The sequence below is a fragment of the Carcharodon carcharias genome, chromosome 22 (genome assembly GCF_017639515.1).
Source record: "Carcharodon carcharias isolate sCarCar2 chromosome 22, sCarCar2.pri, whole genome shotgun sequence".
Classification (NCBI taxonomy): Eukaryota; Metazoa; Chordata; class Chondrichthyes; order Lamniformes; family Lamnidae; genus Carcharodon; species Carcharodon carcharias.
The window spans coordinates 35,107,071-35,125,831 of record NC_054488.1 but is presented as its reverse complement, the minus strand read 5'-3'; the positions used below and the strand labels follow the sequence as shown (position 1 = coordinate 35,125,831).

The 18,761-nt window shown below is 39.8% G+C and overlaps 1 protein-coding gene across 9 annotated transcripts in view; it reads right to left on the bottom strand.

Annotated features, from left to right (window-relative positions):
* Positions 1-18,761, bottom strand: part of LOC121293617 (trinucleotide repeat-containing gene 6C protein-like) — a 229,758-nt gene that overhangs the window by 29,802 nt on the left and 181,195 nt on the right. For 5 of the 9 annotated variants that reach the window (XM_041216744.1, XM_041216740.1, XM_041216738.1 and 2 more), the window contains 5 exons: positions 17,978-18,165; positions 17,770-17,850; positions 14,415-14,472; positions 6,845-6,990; positions 2,837-3,010 (listed from right to left, as the gene is read on the bottom strand). In XM_041216744.1, the coding sequence (XP_041072678.1) occupies positions 2,837-3,010; positions 6,845-6,990; positions 14,415-14,472; positions 17,770-17,850; positions 17,978-18,165 (647 nt within the window). The remainder of the gene's footprint in view (positions 1-2,836; positions 3,011-6,844; positions 6,991-14,414; positions 14,473-17,769; positions 17,851-17,977; positions 18,166-18,761) is intronic. The other 4 variants (XM_041216741.1, XM_041216739.1, XM_041216747.1 and 1 more) reach the window with 2 other exon arrangements.

Here is an 18,761-nt window from a genome sequence, read left to right as displayed (position 1 = left end):
TGCCCTACCATTTACTGTGTATGTCGTACCTTGGTTTGTCCTTCCAAAATGCAACACCTCACATTTTTCTGCATTAAATTCCCTCTGCCATTTTCTGGCCCATTTTTCCAGTTGGTCCAGATCCCTCTGCAAGCTTTGAAAGCCTTCCTCGCTGTCCACAACGCTTCCAATCTTAGTGTCATCAGCAAACTTGCTGATCCAATTTACCACATTATCATCCAAATCATCGATATAGACAACAAACAACAATGGTCCCAGCACAGATCCCTGAGGCACACCACTAGTCACAGACCTCCAATCTGAGAAGCAATCATCCACTACTACTCTCTGTCTTCTCCCACACAGCCAATTTCGAATCCAGTTTACAACCTCTCCATGGATACCAAGTGTCTGAACCTTCTGAACTAACCTCCCATGTGGGACCTTGTCAAAGGCCTTACTAAAGTCCATGTAGACAACATCCACAGCCTTTCCTTCATCTACTTTCTTGGTAACTTCCTCGAAAAACTCTACAAGGTTCGTTAAACACGACCTACTACGCACTAAGCCATGCTGATTATCCTTAATCAGCCCTTGGCTGTCCAAATAATTGTACATCTGATCTCTCAGAACACCTTCCAATAATTTACCAACTACTGACGTCAAGCTCATTGGCCTGTAATTACCTGGTTTATTTTTGGAGCCTTTTTTAAACAACGGAACAACATGAGCTACCCTCCAATCCTCCGGCACCTCACCCGTGGCTAAGGACATTTCAAATATTTCTGCCAGGGCCCCTGCAACTTCTACACTAGTCTCCCTCAAGGAGCGAGGGAATATCATATCATTTCCTGATATGTAACCAACTTCAATTCTTTAAATTTATATATTTACCTCAATGTTATGAGCAGCACATAGTTATACATGAAGCTTAACAAAAATACTAACATGCTGTTTGTTTGTATATTTCCAATGGTTTAAAACCCAGATGACTGGTCTCGAGGGAAACTTGTTCAACATTGTTGAGTATGCTAAATTAAGGCTGCAATTAAATGTGCCCAGTGGTGAAGCATCAAGACATTTTTGACAGCCATCTGAGCATACAGCTATCGTTCTACTACTGGATTGAGTCAAAGTCAAACTCCAATCTTGCTTAAAAGCACACATACACACACACATACAGACAAACACACTTTTCTCACTTTTAACATTTTCAATGATGGAAAAGAGCTAAAAGGGTATTTAGCTCTTAACAGAAATTTAAAAGTAGTACAGTAAACTGAAATGAAATGAAAACAAAGATCGAAAAGTTTAAGCACAGCAGAAGGACACAAGTTTAGTGGTCTCCAACAATCTGTACAAGACTAGCATTTGTGCTGTCTTGCAAACGGTTACCAAACACACTATATAAATCGAGCTTCATAGTAATTCAAGATAATTTATCATCTTCTATTGTTGGGGGGAGGGTGAGAATGTCAAATTTGTGGGCACTTTGGGATGTTATACTGTATACTGTTATATAGCTTTTAACATATTGCTAAGCAAAAGGGCTACTAACCCTAACAAAATTTTTTTTTTTTTAACCAGCATTGGCCAGAATTATTCAAATATACAGCTCTACACAAGGTAAAAGAATCTTAACCATTGTAAACGTGAACATAAGAAGTAGGAGCTGGACTAGACCATTCAGCCCTTGGAACCTGTTCCACCATTCAAAAAGATTGTGGCCGATAGCTTTCCTCAGCTCCACCTTCCTGCACTATTCCATATCCCTCGAATGTCTCAGCACCCAAAACTCTAATCGATGTTGGCCTTAAATACAATGTTAAAATAAATGCTGGTGTTACAGACTATAAAAGGGCCAAAAAGTTGATTCAAGGAAGTGACTGAATCTGAGCTTCTTATTTTGGTGTGCAAAATTCAAAGATGCAGAGTAAATGCTATGATATTTACAAATCTAATCTCTGAAAGGGATTTACACAACTCCATGACCTCAGCATTATTTTGGAAATGTTGGAAGGGCAACTTTAAGCTACAAAGCTATGCAGCATATCCTTCAAAGATTAGTACAAAGTTTGCAAGATTGTCACTTAAGGCGGCTTTTATATTGCAAGACCAATCGAGTTGCCTTCTCTACAAGCTCAAGTTATTAGATTTAACTTTAAAACAGCTGGCTGTTTTAAAAAAATAGTGCACGGAATTTATATTCAGGAATGAAGATGCTTTTTAAATTTATGAAAAATTAACTAAAACATTTTGATAAGAACAGAAAGGGAATTTGAATAGGAAATTCTCCCCATGACTAATGTGTGTGTATCCTGGTATCAAAAAAATACAATGATGTTGACTCAACCTGCAGGTAGTGTGTAAGAACTGATCACTTCTTTAAATGGAACGAATGTTGAGGCCCTCCACAAAAAACACAGATCAGATCTTCAAACGAGATGCACACCATGTTTTTATACATATATATTTTCTCCAGTTTGCGTTGGAACAATTTTCCAAGCAAAAGGCTGAAAGCATAATTTTGTTAATCCAAAAACAAAATAATTGAGTGAGACAGGTAGGGAAATGGGAGGAAATGGACTGTATATTTCCCCCTGGGTTGGTCAAAGAGTATCATATCTGGAGATGAAAATGGTGGGGGGTGGGGAGCATTTGAAAAATTTACAAATTACAAGGTTAAACCAATCGTGTTGAGTCAGAAAAAACATTCCATGTAACCATCACAAAATGGTCAGTGAGTTTCTTAATATTTGTGCACAACAAAACCATTTCTCCTCCCTCTAAGTTCAAGAAGCTTGTTATTTTAATACTGAGTGGGTTAAAGCAATAATTTATGAATGGCCAGCCTTACCTGTCTAGAAGAATTCAAGTTTTGCATGCCCAGCCCCGAGGCAATGGCACCAAGGGCCTGATTAGGGTGTGCACTGTTTGAAAGGGCAAGCTTCAGGCTTGGTGAAGGCAAAAATGGTGAAGTAGGAGACTCTTCCACTAGGCCGCCATCCTGATTGGAAAAAGATAGGGTGAGCTATGCAGTGCCAACCATGGCCCAGCACCGTTATCAGGGAAATGTGATGGAGGTCACAGCAAGCACGTAAGAGGTATTCCATAGTTTTCAAAAGAATTTGGGTTCAAAGGATGATGGAAATGCATGTTTCAGAGACAAAATGATGGTGGGGAGGGTGGGGAAGAGAGACAGAGAAGGAAACAAAAAAAAAAAAAACAGCGTTAAGGTGCATTAATAAAAATCTTTTGCATGCTAAAGATGAATGTGCAAAGGTTAAAAACAGCAGTTACTGCAATATTAAACAAACAACTTGCAGGCAACACAGAATAACAGTGACAGTATATTCATGACCTCCATTTCACAACATGGGAATTATGCTCAAACCAAAAGGTACAGATGTCAACCTTCATGGGTCACAGCATGTTATTCAACCCCGATTTCAATAAGTTTGGTTATATACATTAGCCTCATATTAAAATAGAAAAACAAATATTACATCTTTGGAAAATTTATTTTGGTGTTGCCTTGCAAAATTCACTGGTTGTATGTTTAAAAATTGCAATTTATGAAATTCCTCCTGCTCCACAAATATCCCCATCCTCAAAGATGGGGGAAGCCCAGCACATCAGTGCAAAAGATAAGGCTGAAGCATTTGCAACAATCTTCAGCCAGAAGCGCTGAGCGGATGATGTATCTTGGCTTCCCCAGTCAATTTGATTCATTCCACGTGATATCAAGAAACAGCTAAGAGAACTAGATTTTGCAAAGGCTATAGGCCCTGACAATGTTCCGGCATTCGGACTGAAGACTTGTGCTCCAGAATTTGCCACGTCCCTAACCACACTGCTCCAGGACAGTGACAACACTGGCGTCTACCTGGCAATGTCGAAAATTGCCCAGGTGTGTCCTGTACACAAAATGGAGGGCAAATCCAACCCGGCCAATTACCGCACCATCAGCCTCCTCTCCACCATCAGTAAAGTGATGGAAGGGGTCATCAACAATGCTATCAATTGGCATTTGCTTAGCAATAGCCAGCTCACTGGCACTCAGTTTATGTTCCACCAGGGTCACTCAGCTCCTGAACTCATTACAGCCTTGGTTCAAACATGGACAAAAAAGAACTGAACTCCAGAGGTGAAGTGAGTGTGACTGTCCTTGACATCAAGGCAGTATTAGACCAAGTGTGGCATCAAGAATCCCTTGCAAAACTGGAGTCATTGGGAATCAGGGGGAAAATTCTCCACTGGTTGGAGTCATACCTAGCACAAAGGAAGATGGCAGTGGTTGTTGGAGGTCAATCATCTCAGTTCCAGGACATCATTGCAAGATTTCCTCAGGGTAGTGTCCTAGGCCCAACCATCTTCAGCTGCTTCCATCAATGACCTTCCTTCCATCATAAGGTCCAAAGTGGAGATGTTTGCTGATGATTGCACAACGTTCAGCACCTTTCACAACTCCTCAGATATTGAAGCAGTCCACTTCCAAATGAAGCAAGATCTGGACAAGATCCAGGTTTGGGGTGACATGTGGCAAGTAACATTGCAAGTAACTGGTGCCAGGCAAAGATCATCTCCGACAAGAGAGAATCTAACCATCGCCCTTGACATTCAATGGCATTACCATCACTGAATCCCCTACTATAGGCATCCTAGATGTTATCACTGACCAGAAACTGAACTGGACTAGCCACATAAATACAATGACTACAACCGCAGGTCAGAGGCTTGGAATCCTGCAGCAAGTAACTCACCTCCTGACTCCCCAAAGCCTGTCCACCATCTTCAAGGCACAAGTCAGGAGTGTGATGGAATACTCCCCCAATTGCCTGGATGAGTGCAGCTCCCACAATCACTCAAAAACATTGACACCATCCACAACAAAGCTGCCCACTTGATCGTTGCCACTGTGGAGGCAGTGAATGGGGTGCCAGTGCCATCTACAAGGTGCACTGCAGGAACTCACCATGTCTCCTTCAACAGAACCTTCCAAACCCACAACCATCTAGAAGGACAAGGGCAGCAGGCACACGGAAACACCACCACCTGTATGTTCTCCTCCAAGCCATTCACCATCCTGACTTGGAAATATATTGCCGTTCCTTCACTGTTGCTGGGTCAAAATCCTGGAACTCCCTCCCTAACAGCACTGTGGATGTACCTGCACCACACGGACTGTAACTGTTCGAGAAGGCAGCTCTCCACCACCCTTCTCAAGGGCAATTCAGGATAGGCAATAAATGTTGGCCTAGCCGGCGACACCTATAGCCCACAAATGAATAATAAAAAGACATCCAACCTGTCCTATTAAAAAAGTCAAAATATTCTTGTCATTAGACATCTGCAAAGCAGGAAATGTTCTTTGTTTAATTTGACATAAAGCTTACCTGAAATGGTATTGACATGGTTCACTAAGTAAACATTTCTGCAGTTACATAAAATCTAATTAGCAAACCAACCAACAAATTTGTTAAAGATCATGTTTTGCAGCTGACAACTTGCATTTATAGAGAACTTTCAACATAGAAAGCATCCCTATGGCACTTTGAAGAAAAGGTGAAAAAATAAAAAGTAATAGGCAAGAGAACAGGTGCTAATTAATATAGGAAGCAGTTGGGGTGGGGGGGGGAAAGCATGTATGCTGTATATCCAAATGTTACTGCAATGAAGCCAAGACTGATATATTAAATGCCAAAAATCACAGGAACTAAAGCTCATTCTTGCAGTCAAGCAATAATTAATTAAAATCAATAAGTGAGGCAATGTAACAGAAAACATGCATTCTCGGGACCAAATAACACCATAGTATATAGTGAAAATTGTGCAGTTTTACTCACAAATGACAGATGATGATTTAAGAAACAAACGCCAAAACACAGTAAGCACAAAACATCAGACAGATTCTGCTGATATCCTTAAGGCTTTTGACTTCTGCACGTTCAAATTCTTGGAGAATCACTTTCTAGAAAGCTCAGTTTACATGGCAGAAACAGGTTCATAACGTGCCTAACACAAAGAATATCAATCTCACTACAATCTGGTCACCATAAAATCATTAGCCTCCCATCTTACTATATTCAAGACCTTAATCTACTACACACCACACTCCTCGGTATAAGATTGCAGTCACTCTTATAACTGCAGCTATGATAAACCCAAAGTTCTCTTTAGCCATGAAAACACAAGCCATGAACAATCTCAATTACTAAAATATACACATTTACTGGGGTCATGTGCAAACAACTATTATAACTGTAGCAAGTAGAGTTTCAAACAGGTTAGTAAAACATCTGACGTTCAGCAGTGATAATCCAAAATATTGGTAAAAGAGGATATTGATAAATTCACAGACCAATGAATTGAGACTTTCAGATTTTTAAAACCAGAGTAGAAAAATATTGACACTCTGCTAGCAGAAAAAAAATGCAAGGTTAAATTCATTTTAGTTCCCATGTGCTTTTGTTTTTAAAAAAGGGTTTAAATTTCACACCAAACTTGATGTCAATACAAATTAACTTAGCTATGGAGAAAAGAGCCTTTGGATTCACCCCACTTCGACTGATTACATTTCTTCAAAAAAAAAAAACACTCCAATTTAAAACTTTACATTTTACTTCTGCAAGTAAACTTAAATTTTTCCTACAGATTACAAGTGGGATCTGCAGTTTCTTGAATTGCCATGAGGTGCAAGCATTTTCCAGTAAATTTTGTTCTGCTCTGAGTATACTACTCCATTAGAACCCCTAGAGTTGGCCATCTTTTAAATATAAAGCAGTTTTTATTCACTAATCTAGGGAACTTGTCATCAGGCATAACTATTTTTTTGTTCTTTTACTGTTACATATTCATAACAAACCTTGTCAAAAAACGTGGGCCGATCCATGGAAGACTCTTTGGGGATAGAAGGTGGTCGGCAGCCAAGTGGTTTAGAAACTATTCCATTGTAATCTGACATTCCCATTCCACGTTTGTCCATCTCCACTTTTTTTTCCAAAAGAGCACCTGGAAAAGGGGAAAATCCATCTTAACATAAAACAAAAAGGAAAAGGAAGAAAAAAAACAGAGAAGACAAACATTAACTTCAACTAAAGACATTGCTTGGTGGCTGTAAATAAAGAGTATATACAAAAAGAAACTAACTGGTGGTAGGAAGCACTGAGAAGGGAGAAGATGAGATTATGTTAACAATTCACCATACGCCGACATCCCAATTTATGCCAAGTCATCTGGTGAAAGTGGAGCAAAACTCAGAAATCTGACAGGGCCAAAAGAGAGTAGAGGAAGGTGAAAATGGAACTGTAGGAATGCCTATGGAAGATGTTGAATAACTATTACTAAGGTTAAACATTCAAAAGGAAACTATAGTTAAAATTTGTGAAACCGCAAAGCATAAAAGCCATCATGTCTAGTATATATGTATTCCAGAATACTGCCCAAATGTGAAGAGACACAAACCATACTTTTCCAAAAATATTTTCAAATAGGATTTTTTCCCTCAAGGATTTGAGGGTGGTAAATGTTTAAGCTTTGTTCAAGGAAGTGAAAATAGCAAACTGTAAAATTATAGACCAATTAAGTTTTACTCAGATTACAGATAAAACTTATAGAAATTGTACTATAGGTGGAATTAGCAATCACCTAAAAAGGCACAGACTAATCAAAAGCATTATTATAGTTTTGTAAAGGAAAGGTCACGTTGGATTAACTAAATTGAATGCTTTGTGGAATTATAAAAGTATATAGATAAAAGAAATGCAGCAGGGGGATGGGAGCCTGAGCAGGGAGAAAGAGGAGGGGGAAACAAGGATAGAAACAAAAGACAGAAAAGAAAGAAGCTAAAGTAGAAGGCAGAAAAAACAAGGGCGAAAAACAAATGGAGTCATAGTACAAAATGAAGCTATGATAATTAACAAGGGTAAAAAGACAAGTCTAAAAGCAATGTATCTTAATGTGCGCAGCATTCGCAATAAGGTAGATGAGTTAACAGCACAAATAGATATAAATGGTTATGATATAGTTGCAATTAGAGAGACATGGCTGCAGGGTGACCAAGAATGGGAACTGAACATCTAGGAATATTTAGGAAGGACAGACAAATAGGGAAAGGAGTTGTGGTAGCACTGTCAGTAAAGGAGAAATCAATGCAATAGTGAGGAAGGATATTGGCTCGGAAAATCAAGATGTGGAATCTGTTTGGGTGGAGATAAGAAACACCAAGGGGCAGAAATCGTTGGCAGGGGTTGTCTATAGGCCCTCAAACAGTAACAGAGATGTAAGGGAAAGCATTAAGCAGGAAATTAGAGATGCATGCAAAAGGGTACAACTGTAGTCATGGGTGACTTTAATTGTAATTTGGACAACCAAACTAACAATAATACCATAGGAGGAGGATTTCCTGGAGTGTGTACATGATGGCTTTTTAGACCAATATGTGGAGGAATCAACTAGAGAGCAGGCTATCCTAGACTGGGTATTGTGCAATGAGAAAGGATTAATTAACAATCTTCCCTTGGGGAAGAGCGACCATAAAATGATAGAATTGTCCATTAAGATGGAGTGAAGAAGTTGAATCCGAAACTAGGGTCCTGAATCTAGATAAAGGGAACTAAGAGGGTATGCGGCGCTAGTTGGCAATGATGGTTTAGGGAACCTTACTAAAAGGGTTAGCAGCGGATAGGCAATGGTTAATATTTAAGGAACGTATGCATGAATTACAATTATTTATTCCTGTCTGGTCCAAAAATAAAAAACAGGAAAGGTGGCTCAACCATGGATTACAAGAGAAATTAGGGATAGCATTAGATCCAAAGAGGAGGCATATAAAGTTGCCAGAAAAAACAGCAAGCCTGATAATTGGAAGCACTTAAGAATTCAGCAAAAGTGGCCAAAAAGATTGATCAATAAGGGAAAAATGGAATATGAGAGTAAACTTGCAGGGACCGTAAAAGCTTCTAGAAATATGTGAAGAAAAAAAGATTAGCAAAGACAAATGTAGGTCCCTTATTGTCAGAAACAGGGGAAAATTATAATGCGGAACAAAGAAATAGCAGAAAAATTGAACATATATTTTGGTTCAGTCTTTACAAAAGAGGACACAAATAATTTCCAGAAATGCTAGGGAACTAAGGGTCTGATGAGAGGGAGGAATTGAAGAAAATCAGCATTAGCTAAAAAAAAAAGTGGTGCTAGAAAAATTAATGAGGTTAAAGGCTGATCAAAAAATGGGAAAGATCCCCAGGGCCTGATAACCTACATCCCAGAGTACTAAAGGAAGTGGCCCTGTAAATATTGGATGCATTGGTGGTCATCTTCCAAAATTCTATAGGCTCTGGAGCAATTCCTACAGATTGGAGGGTGGCAAATGTAACCCCACTATTTAAAAAAGGAAGAGAAAAAACAGAGAATTACAGACCAGTTAGCCTATCAGTAGTGGGGAAAATGCTGGAGTCTATCATAAAAGACATGGTAACAGAACATTTGGAAAGCATGAATGGAGTTAAGGTTTATGGGTTTATGAAAGGGAAATCATGCTTAACTAATTTACTGGAATTTTTTGAGGACGTAACTAGTAGAATAGATAAGGGAGAACCAGTGCATGTGGTGTATTTGGATTTCAAGAAGGCTTTTGATAAGGACCCACATAAGAGGCTAGTGGGCAAAATTAAAGCACATGGGATCAGGGGTAATGTACAGTCATGGATTGAGAATTGGTTGACAGAGTGGGAATAAATGGGTCTTCTTCTGGATGGCAGGCAGTGGCTAAGGTGTACCGCCAGCTCTATATAAAAACAAATGACTTGGATGAGGAAACCAAATACAATATTTCCAAGTTTGTTGATGACACAAAACTGGGCAGGGTTGTGAGGAGGATGCAAGGAGGCTTCAGGGCGATTTAGGCAAGTTGTGTGTGGGCAAACACATGGCAGATGCAGTATAACGTGGCTAAATGTGAAGTTATACCATCCAGAGTGAAAAACAGAAAGGCAGAGTATTATTTAAATGGTGATATATTGGGAAAAGTGGATGTACAAAGGGATCTTTGTACACCAGTCAATGAAAGTAAACAGGCAGGTGCAGCAAGCAATTAGGAAGGCAAATGGTAGTTGGCCTTCATTACAAGGGGATTTGAGTTCAGAAGTAGGGTTGTCTTACTGCAGTTATACAAGGCCTTGGTGAGATCACACCTGGAATATTGCGTGCAGTTTTGGTCTCCCTGCCTAAGAAAAGATATACTTGCCATAGAGGGAGTGTAGCAAAGGTTCACTAGGCTGGTACCAGGGATGGCAGGACTGTTATGAGGAGAGATTGTTTTGACTGGGTCTGTATTCACTAGAATACAATGAAACGTATAAAATTCTAACAGGCCTAGACAGACTAGATGCAGGGAAGATGTTTCCCCTGGGTGGGGCGTCTAGAACCAGGGGCCACAGTCTCGAGGTTCAGGGCAGACCCTTTAGGACTGAGAACAGGAAAAATTTCTTTGCTCAGAGGGTGGTCAACCTGTGGAATTCTTTACCATAGAAGGCTGTGAAGATCAGGTCATTGAGTATACTCAAGAAAGAAATTGAAAATGTTTTTGGATATTAGGAGCATCAAGGGGTATGGGGAGAAAGCAGGAATATGGCAAGATAATCAGCCATGATCATATTGAATGGCAAAGCAGGCTTGAAGGGCCGAATGGCCTACGCCTGCTCCTAGTTTCTATGTTTCTAGGTGTCGTATTATAGATTTTCAGAAAGCATTTGTTACACTGCATCATGTGAGACTAATGTTGGAAACGTTAAGGCATATGCCACATGGTTACAAGATGGTTAAGTTATAAAGAAGACTTTCTGTTCCACAACAAAAAGTACTTCATCGATTATAAAACAAGGGATGTCCTGAGGTAATGAAAGGTACTATTGTGATGGAATCTGTGGTTTCAAAGCTTGTGTTTTTTGAGGCAGACTAACTGAAGAGCGAAACTAAGAAAGGAAAGGAAAGTGAATTTCTAATTTCTAGAGGAACTAAGGCTGAAACTGCAATTGGAAACCAAAACTCCTGGGAAGCAAACTGGTTGGAACCAGATAAAAGGACATAGTATCATCTGAACTCAGATGATGATCCCAGTGGTGCAGTACAAACAGGCTGAAGACAGAGGTTGGATCCAGGACCTGGGATAGGCAAATACACAGTTGCTTCTCTTGAAGATAACTTTGGTAGCTTTATGCCATCAAAACCGTTGCAAGCAGAATTGAGGTGGTTCTGCAAACGTGTACAATTTCTGATGAGACAGTGCCCCTGGAACTCAGATTGGTTGTGTGCAGCTCTTGGGGATCAGGCTAAATCCTGGAAAAGGAAGAGCTGGAATTCTTCACTAAAATGAAAGAGTTTTAAAGGATACAGCTCTCACTTTTCCCTGGTACTGGTGCCAGTGCGCCATGAATTGAAATTGAAACCCATTTTTCCCCACACCAATCTTTGAGCCATGTAATCATTGCTCCAGCTTTATTTATTCTATTCCAGTTCACAAATGGCTCAGGTAATAATCCAGAGATTATTACCTTTGAAGTTCTGATTTTTAATTTAGCCCCTTGCTGCTCATACTCGCTCATCAGAACCTCTTTCCTAGTCCTGTCATCCACGTGGACCGTGACAACTGGATCCTCCCCCTTCCACTGCAAGCTCCTTTTCAGCCCCGAGCAGATGTCCAAAACCCTGGCATTGGGGAGGCAACACGTCCTTCTGGACTCCTGCGCTCAGCTACGGAGAACTGTTATCTGTCCCCTAGTACCACAACATTCCTATTTACTCCCTCACTTGAATGGCTTAATTTACCATGGTGCCATGGCCAGTACGCGCAGCCCCTGTTGCAAGAACCTTGAAGCTAGTTGACAATTGCAAGGGCTGAGGCTCCTCCACTTCTACGTTCACGATCCCCTTACCTGCCTCACTCGCAGTCACATCGTCCTGCTGCTGAGCACTGACCAAATCAGAAGACTCTAGCTTAAAGGGTGTGACTAACTTCTGGAACAGAAGTGGCCTGGTAACTTTCTCCCTCCCCGATGCATTGCAGTGTCTTAAGCTCAGACACCTACTCGTTAACTCTGAGCCAAATTCCCTCAAGCTACTGACACTTACTGCAGACGGGTTTGCCGTGACGTATTCACACTGGCTTCTGCGATGACCCACATACTGCAACATATCACCTGCCCTGCAATCCTTATTTTGGGTTAATTAATTCAATTTATTTTTCTTAATTAACTAACTTGTACTTTTCCGAGTGAAGTCACACTTTTTTCTCAGAAGCCAGTCGGTCCACAGACTGGCTTCTCTCTGCGCTCTTTTTAAAATGAAATGATCGCCGCTTTCTGCACTCTTTTTAAACAAATCATCTGCTGTTCTTTATGCTCTTTTTAAACAAAACCCCATCACTTTCCACGCTCTCTTTAAAAGTTGGTGAGAACACACCTACAGTATTCCATACAATATTGGTTTTCTATTTAAAGGATGAATATACTTGCATTGGAGGCAGTTCAGAGAAGGTTCACTAGGTTGATTCCTTGGAAGAAGGGTCAGTCTTAAGAGGAAAGGTTGAGCAGGTTGGACCTATATTCTTCTAAATTCCAATGAATAAGAGGTGGTCTTGTTGAAATACAAGATTCTGAGGAGAATTGAGAGAGGGCGATTCTTCTCCTGGGGAACCTAGAATTAGGGGGCGTTCCAAAGACTCACGACCCTCAGAAAATATTTCTCCTCATCTCTATCTTAAATGAGCGACCCCTTATTGCTAAACTGTGGCCTCTAGTTCTAGGTTCTCCCACAATAGGAAACATCCTCTCCACATCCAATCTATCAAGGCCCCTCAAGATCTTAAAGATTTCAATTAAATCATCTTTTACTCTTCTAAACTCCAGCGGACACAAGCCTAACCTTCCCTCATAAGACAACCTGTCCATTCCTGGTATTAGTCTAATAAACCTTCTCTGAACTGCTTCTAATGCCTTTACATTTTTCCTGAAATAAGGAGACCAATATTATACATAGTACTCCAGATGTGGTCTCACCAGTGCCCTGTATAACTGAAGCATAATCTCCTTACTTCTGTAATCAATTCCCCTCAACATTTTATTGGCTCTCCTAATTGCTTGTGCTGCACCTGCATAATAGCCTTTTGTGATTCATGCACTAGGACACCCAGATTCCTGAATCTCAGAGCTCTGCAACCTCTCACCATTTAGATAATATGCTTTCTGCCAAAATGAACAATTTTACATTTGCCCACATTATTGTTCCATTTGCCATATCTTTGCCCTCTCACTTAACCTATGTCATTTTGGAGCCTCCTCATGCCCTCTTCACAACATACTTTCCGACCTATCTTTGTATCAGCAAATTTAGCAATCACTCAGTCCCATTTATGGTTACACTCTGTTTGCTGTTAGTTAGTCAATCTTCTATCCATTCTATTATGTTACCCCCTACACCATAAGCTTTTATTTTCCGCAATAGCCTTTGATGTGGCACCTTATCAAATGCTTTCTGGAAATCTAAGTACAGTACATCCACTGGTTCCCCCTTATCCACAGCACGTGACTCCTTCAAAGAACTCCAATAAATTGGTTAAACATGATTTCCCTTTCATAAAGTCATGTTGACTCTGCTCGATTACCTTGAATTTTTCTAAGTGCCCTGCCATAATAATAGCTTCTAACATTTTGCCTATGACAGATGTGAAGCTAACTGTCCTGTAGTTTCTTGCTTTCCGTCTCCTTCACTTTTTGAATAAAGGGAGTTACATTTGCTATTTTCCAATCGAATGGAACCTTTGCTGAATCCATGGAGTTTTGGAAAATTAAAACCAATGCATCAACGATCTCATGAGCTACTTCTTTCAAGGCCCCAGGGGTTTGTCTGTCTGTAGCGCCAACAATTTGCTCCATAGCACTTGATCGCCAAATAAGTTGCCCTGGTTCTTTTTTCCAAGTGACCGGCTGGTTGGGGTAACTTATGACTAAGCAGTAATTAATGGAGCAAAGCCATTAAAGGTCAAGGTGAGGGCAACCATTGATATCCCTACCTTGTCACCCAGCTAGAGACAGGACCCACAGATTGGGCAGCATGGAGCAAGACTCAAGGCTACCCTAGTTGTTTTAATTTTCTTTCACCAAGTAAAGTTAGGTTGGCTACCAAGGTGCATGATTGCTTTTATGGCCATTGTTTACTCTATAAAAATAAGTTTTCATTATATATATTTTTGTTTAAAAAGTAGCAGGTAATGTCCTCCAGGGAATAGAGGGGCAATCCTGGCAACAAGCATAACAAATCCAGCATAACAAATGTTACTCTTAAGTAGAAATTAGGATGCCCAGTGAATTATGCTTATGCTTAGAAGTTTCCAAAAGAACAGGATTTAGTCCACTTCAGCGGTTATCTCTCTGACTTACCCATTGCTTGATCAAGATTCAGGTTATTACTTTTCAGAGCCTCTTCTGCTGGTTCCCTCTGTAAATTAAATATATGCAATATTTAATTCTTTGATAAATGGAGTTAGAAATAAAACTTGAGCACAGCAAAAAAGTTAGATTATTTGAGGCAACATACTTAAAAGGAGCCACATGAAATAACAAGAATATTGCTGTAAGTACCTGCAAACTGTTAGTCGCAAGAAAGTTTGGTTTGTTTACTAAAAAGATTACTTTCAATGAAAAGCATTTGTCCTGTATGTGCCCCAGCATATTGAAACTGATTCCTGCAATGGTTAAGATTCAGTCTGTTTGGGTACTGTCTGACCAAGACATAGGGTTTCATTTTTGATGTACTCTTCAAGTTTTGCTGTGTTCACAGCTTCTAGTCTGCAATTGTACATAATATTTCAAACAGATTAGATTACTGAAGAATCTGCAAGACTATCCATCTGACTAACATTTGTGGTACATCCCCAGTTCCACAAAATTAAGTACTGCAGGCAATATGAAGTTACTCTTTAAAAGATAGGATTGGAACTAATACAATGCTGTGCACAGGTGGAGACTATTAAAAAAAATTCTCGTTCCTTGTTTCCATCTGCAAGGACTTTCTTCCTCAGAACCGATGAAATCAGGAATTCCCAGTTTTAATTGAAAAAAGGCCAGTGAATTTAAAGTAACTGTTTATGACCATTTATAAACACACCTGATCTTACACAAAACCTCACCATCAGATCTAATCATTTCTGCCTGTTGTTCTCCAGAAACTCAGCAAATTGTCTCCACTCCATTTGCTTTCCTGGTTTTGCTGTTCTTTCCTGATAACTGAACCCACAAATTTATCATTTCTGCAAAGAGAGTCAATTTTGACTCCTCTCAAATTATAACTTCCCAATTTTTACTTCTGCCCCATGGTATTTAACCTTTCACCACAGTAAACAACTGCCTCCCACCAATCCTTTTATAATTTCAAAAATATTGTTACCAGATCATCTCAAAGTACCCTGTTTTCCTTATTTACATTTTTCAGCAAAAGAGTAGATTAACTGTTTACTACATTTATCTACAATAATCATTAGCTCTCTATCCTACTCTGCATTTTGTATTAGTGTCTCATTTAACACATAGCTGTAGATAAGGATTTCTTACTAGCAAGATCAGAGTTATTGAATTTGCAATTGCAGAATGAGCCTCAAGAAATAGCTACGCATGCATTCTTACACTTGGGAGCAGAGTTCCATTCTGTCTTCAGAATATATATTTTTTTTTAAAAGGCTGCTTTAAATTTATCAAGTGCCGTTTGGCCCACCTTAAACTCAACCTGACACAGCACTAGTCAAAGACCAGGGAATGTTACATGTTGCATTCCAGAGTTTGACTCCATATGCCAATTTTATATTGTTGTAAAGCTGAATCGGCTTCTCAATAATGATAAAATACAACCATGTCAGTAAAAGATGCAAATTTCCTGAATCTAGTTGTAATCTGCCTCTATTACATTAATTTGGTATCTTTCACAAGCTTCAAGATTTTGATCACAATATCCTTAACTAAGTCATTTACAAGGATGTGGTGCTCCATCATAGGAATACAGGGCTTAAGTCCAGGAGTAGGCCATTCAGCCCCTCACTCCTGCCCCACCAGTCAATAAGGTCATGGCTGGTCTGGCTGTAGTCTCAACTCCACTTTGCCATCTGCAATGCGCCCCTCCCTCCCCACCCACCCCCACCAAACAACCCTTGACTCCCTTGTCTATCAAAAATCTGTCTAAATTCTGCCTTGAATAAATTCAATGATCCAACCTCTACTGCTTTCTGGGGAGGAGAATTCCACATACTAACGACCCTTTTGAGAGAAAAAAAATTCTCCTCATCTCGGTCCTAAATTGTAGACCACTTATTTTTAAACTGTGTCCCCTGGTTCTAGTCTTTCTCACAAGGGGAAACATCCTCCTGGTATTTACTCTACCAAATCCCCTCAGGATCTTGTGTGTTTCAATAAGATCACCTCTCATTCTTCTAAACTCCAACGGGTATTTGTTCAACTTGCTCAACCTTTCCGAGATAAGCCTTTCATCCCAGGAATGAGTCAAGTGATCCTTCTTTGTACTGCTTCGAATCCAATTTGATATTTTTTCAAATAAGGAGATCAAATCTGTACACAGTTTTCCAGATGTTGTCCCACCAAGGCCTATATAGTTGTAGTAAAACTTCCCTACTTTTATATTTTATTCCCCTTACACTAAATGCCAACATTCCATTTGCCTTCCTAATCACTCACTATACCTGCATGCTAACCTTCTGAGATTCATGTACCAAGACACCCAGGTCCCTCTGTACCACTGAATTCTGCAATCTCTCTCCATTTAAATAGTATACTGCTTTTCTATTCTTCTTGCCAAAGTGTACAAGTTCACATTTTCCCACATTATACTTCATCTGCCATATTTTGCCCACTCACTTAACCTATCTATATTGTTTTGCAAACTCACTACATCTTCTTGACAACTTACTTTCCTCCTTATCTTGGTGTCAGTGGCAAATTTAGCTACCATATATTAGTCCCTTCATCCAAGTCATTGATGTAAATTGTAAATAGTTGAGGCCCCAGCACCAATCCTTGTGACACCCCACTTGTTGCAGCTTATATCATATCCTCTTAAGTCTGAAAAGTTCCCACTTACGTTTTTTTAAAGCTAATTATAGATACAGTGCCATAATTATCCCACTAGTTAGTCACTCCTCATCTCAGCCATTGAGTAATAGTTGGGAAAATAATTAGTCTTGCTGATGAAGATTTAGAATAAAGAACTGGCAAAGCCAAACTTCAATATTTTACTTTGGGCTGGTTGTTACCAATGCCATGCATGCGCAGTTCTGTTTCTCTGTCACGTTTGCTGCTTTACAGACTCATGCAGCTGTGAACTCATTTTATCCGACTGGCAGTAGGACAGGATTTCACAGACCCGACGCTGCGAGATTGAAATTTGTTTAGTATCAAAGAAAAGGGACTTTTACACCATTTTGATGCAGAAGTACAGTAGGTAATTTAAAGCAGCAAACTAATGAATACAAAATCTTGGAGACACACGGAGCAACTTACAGTGAATGCTTCCGGAGTGTTCGTTTCAGAGTTGCAGCATCAGCAAAGTTTTTCTTGCCTATTTTGTTAATTGTTAATGATGGCTCTTTTGACAATTATTTTTATTTAATTGGGAGCCGATCCAGTCGTGGTGAGTGCGCAGCTATTGAGACCTGCATACATGTTCTGCATACAAAATGCATATTTTGGGTGCAGCAAAGTGACTTCTGCACAGATTTAACAAGATACTTACAGGGAAGCCCATATCAGTCAATTGTTTTATCAGACGGTTCATAAGCCAAGTCTCCTCTTGCTTACTGGATGCTTTCATGCCCTGAAAAAGGAAAGTAACTTGTTTGGATTTTTCCCAACATTATCAATAGTGGTCAAACTCTTGGTTCCCACCACTACCACAAAATATGCATTTCTGCAAATCACCTAAATCAAAAATAGAGAAGTACCTTTTGATGCGCTTTCTTGTTGGCATTGCCCCAACCCGAGGAATTGCAGGAAGAGTTGCTCTCCTGAGAAGCTGCATTATTCCACATTCCCATCTCCCCCTCATCCTCTTCCCAGTTAGGATGATGGCTACTATTCAGGCCAATTTCATCTCCACCACTGACCCAACCTTCTTGCATAGATTTGGAGGCTAAAACATATGATAAAAGATGAAGATGTAATGGGTAAGGAAACCAATATTTTTGACAAAAGCATACAATCTATTTGCATTTATGCATCCTTGTCATGCTATGTTCAAAGAGAAGTTTAATTATGCATAATTTTATTTTGCAATTTTATGACCTCTACCAGTTTGATGGCTATGTCACAACCAAGATGCACAATAATGAAATACTATTTCACAAATAAAATTATAGGCAGAACTTTACAAGTGGTGAGGCTCTCCCCCATGCCACCCGAAGAGTCAGCAGTGATGCTCCAAGACCGTTAACTGGCTAGAGGCAAAATTTCTGTCCTTCACAGGGGGAGGCACAGTTTAAAAATAAGGGGTCTCTCATTTAAGAGAGAGATAGATGAGAATGGATTTCTTCTCTCAAAGGGTCTTTGGAATTCTCTTCCCCAGCAAGCAATGGCTGAGTCATTGAAAATATTCAAGGCTGAATTACAGATCTTTGATTAGCAAGGGAGTCAAGGGCTGTGGGGGGGCAGGCAGGAAAGTGGAGCTGAGGGGACAAATCAGGTCAGCCATTATCTTATTGAATGGTGGAGCAGATTAGAGGGATCAAA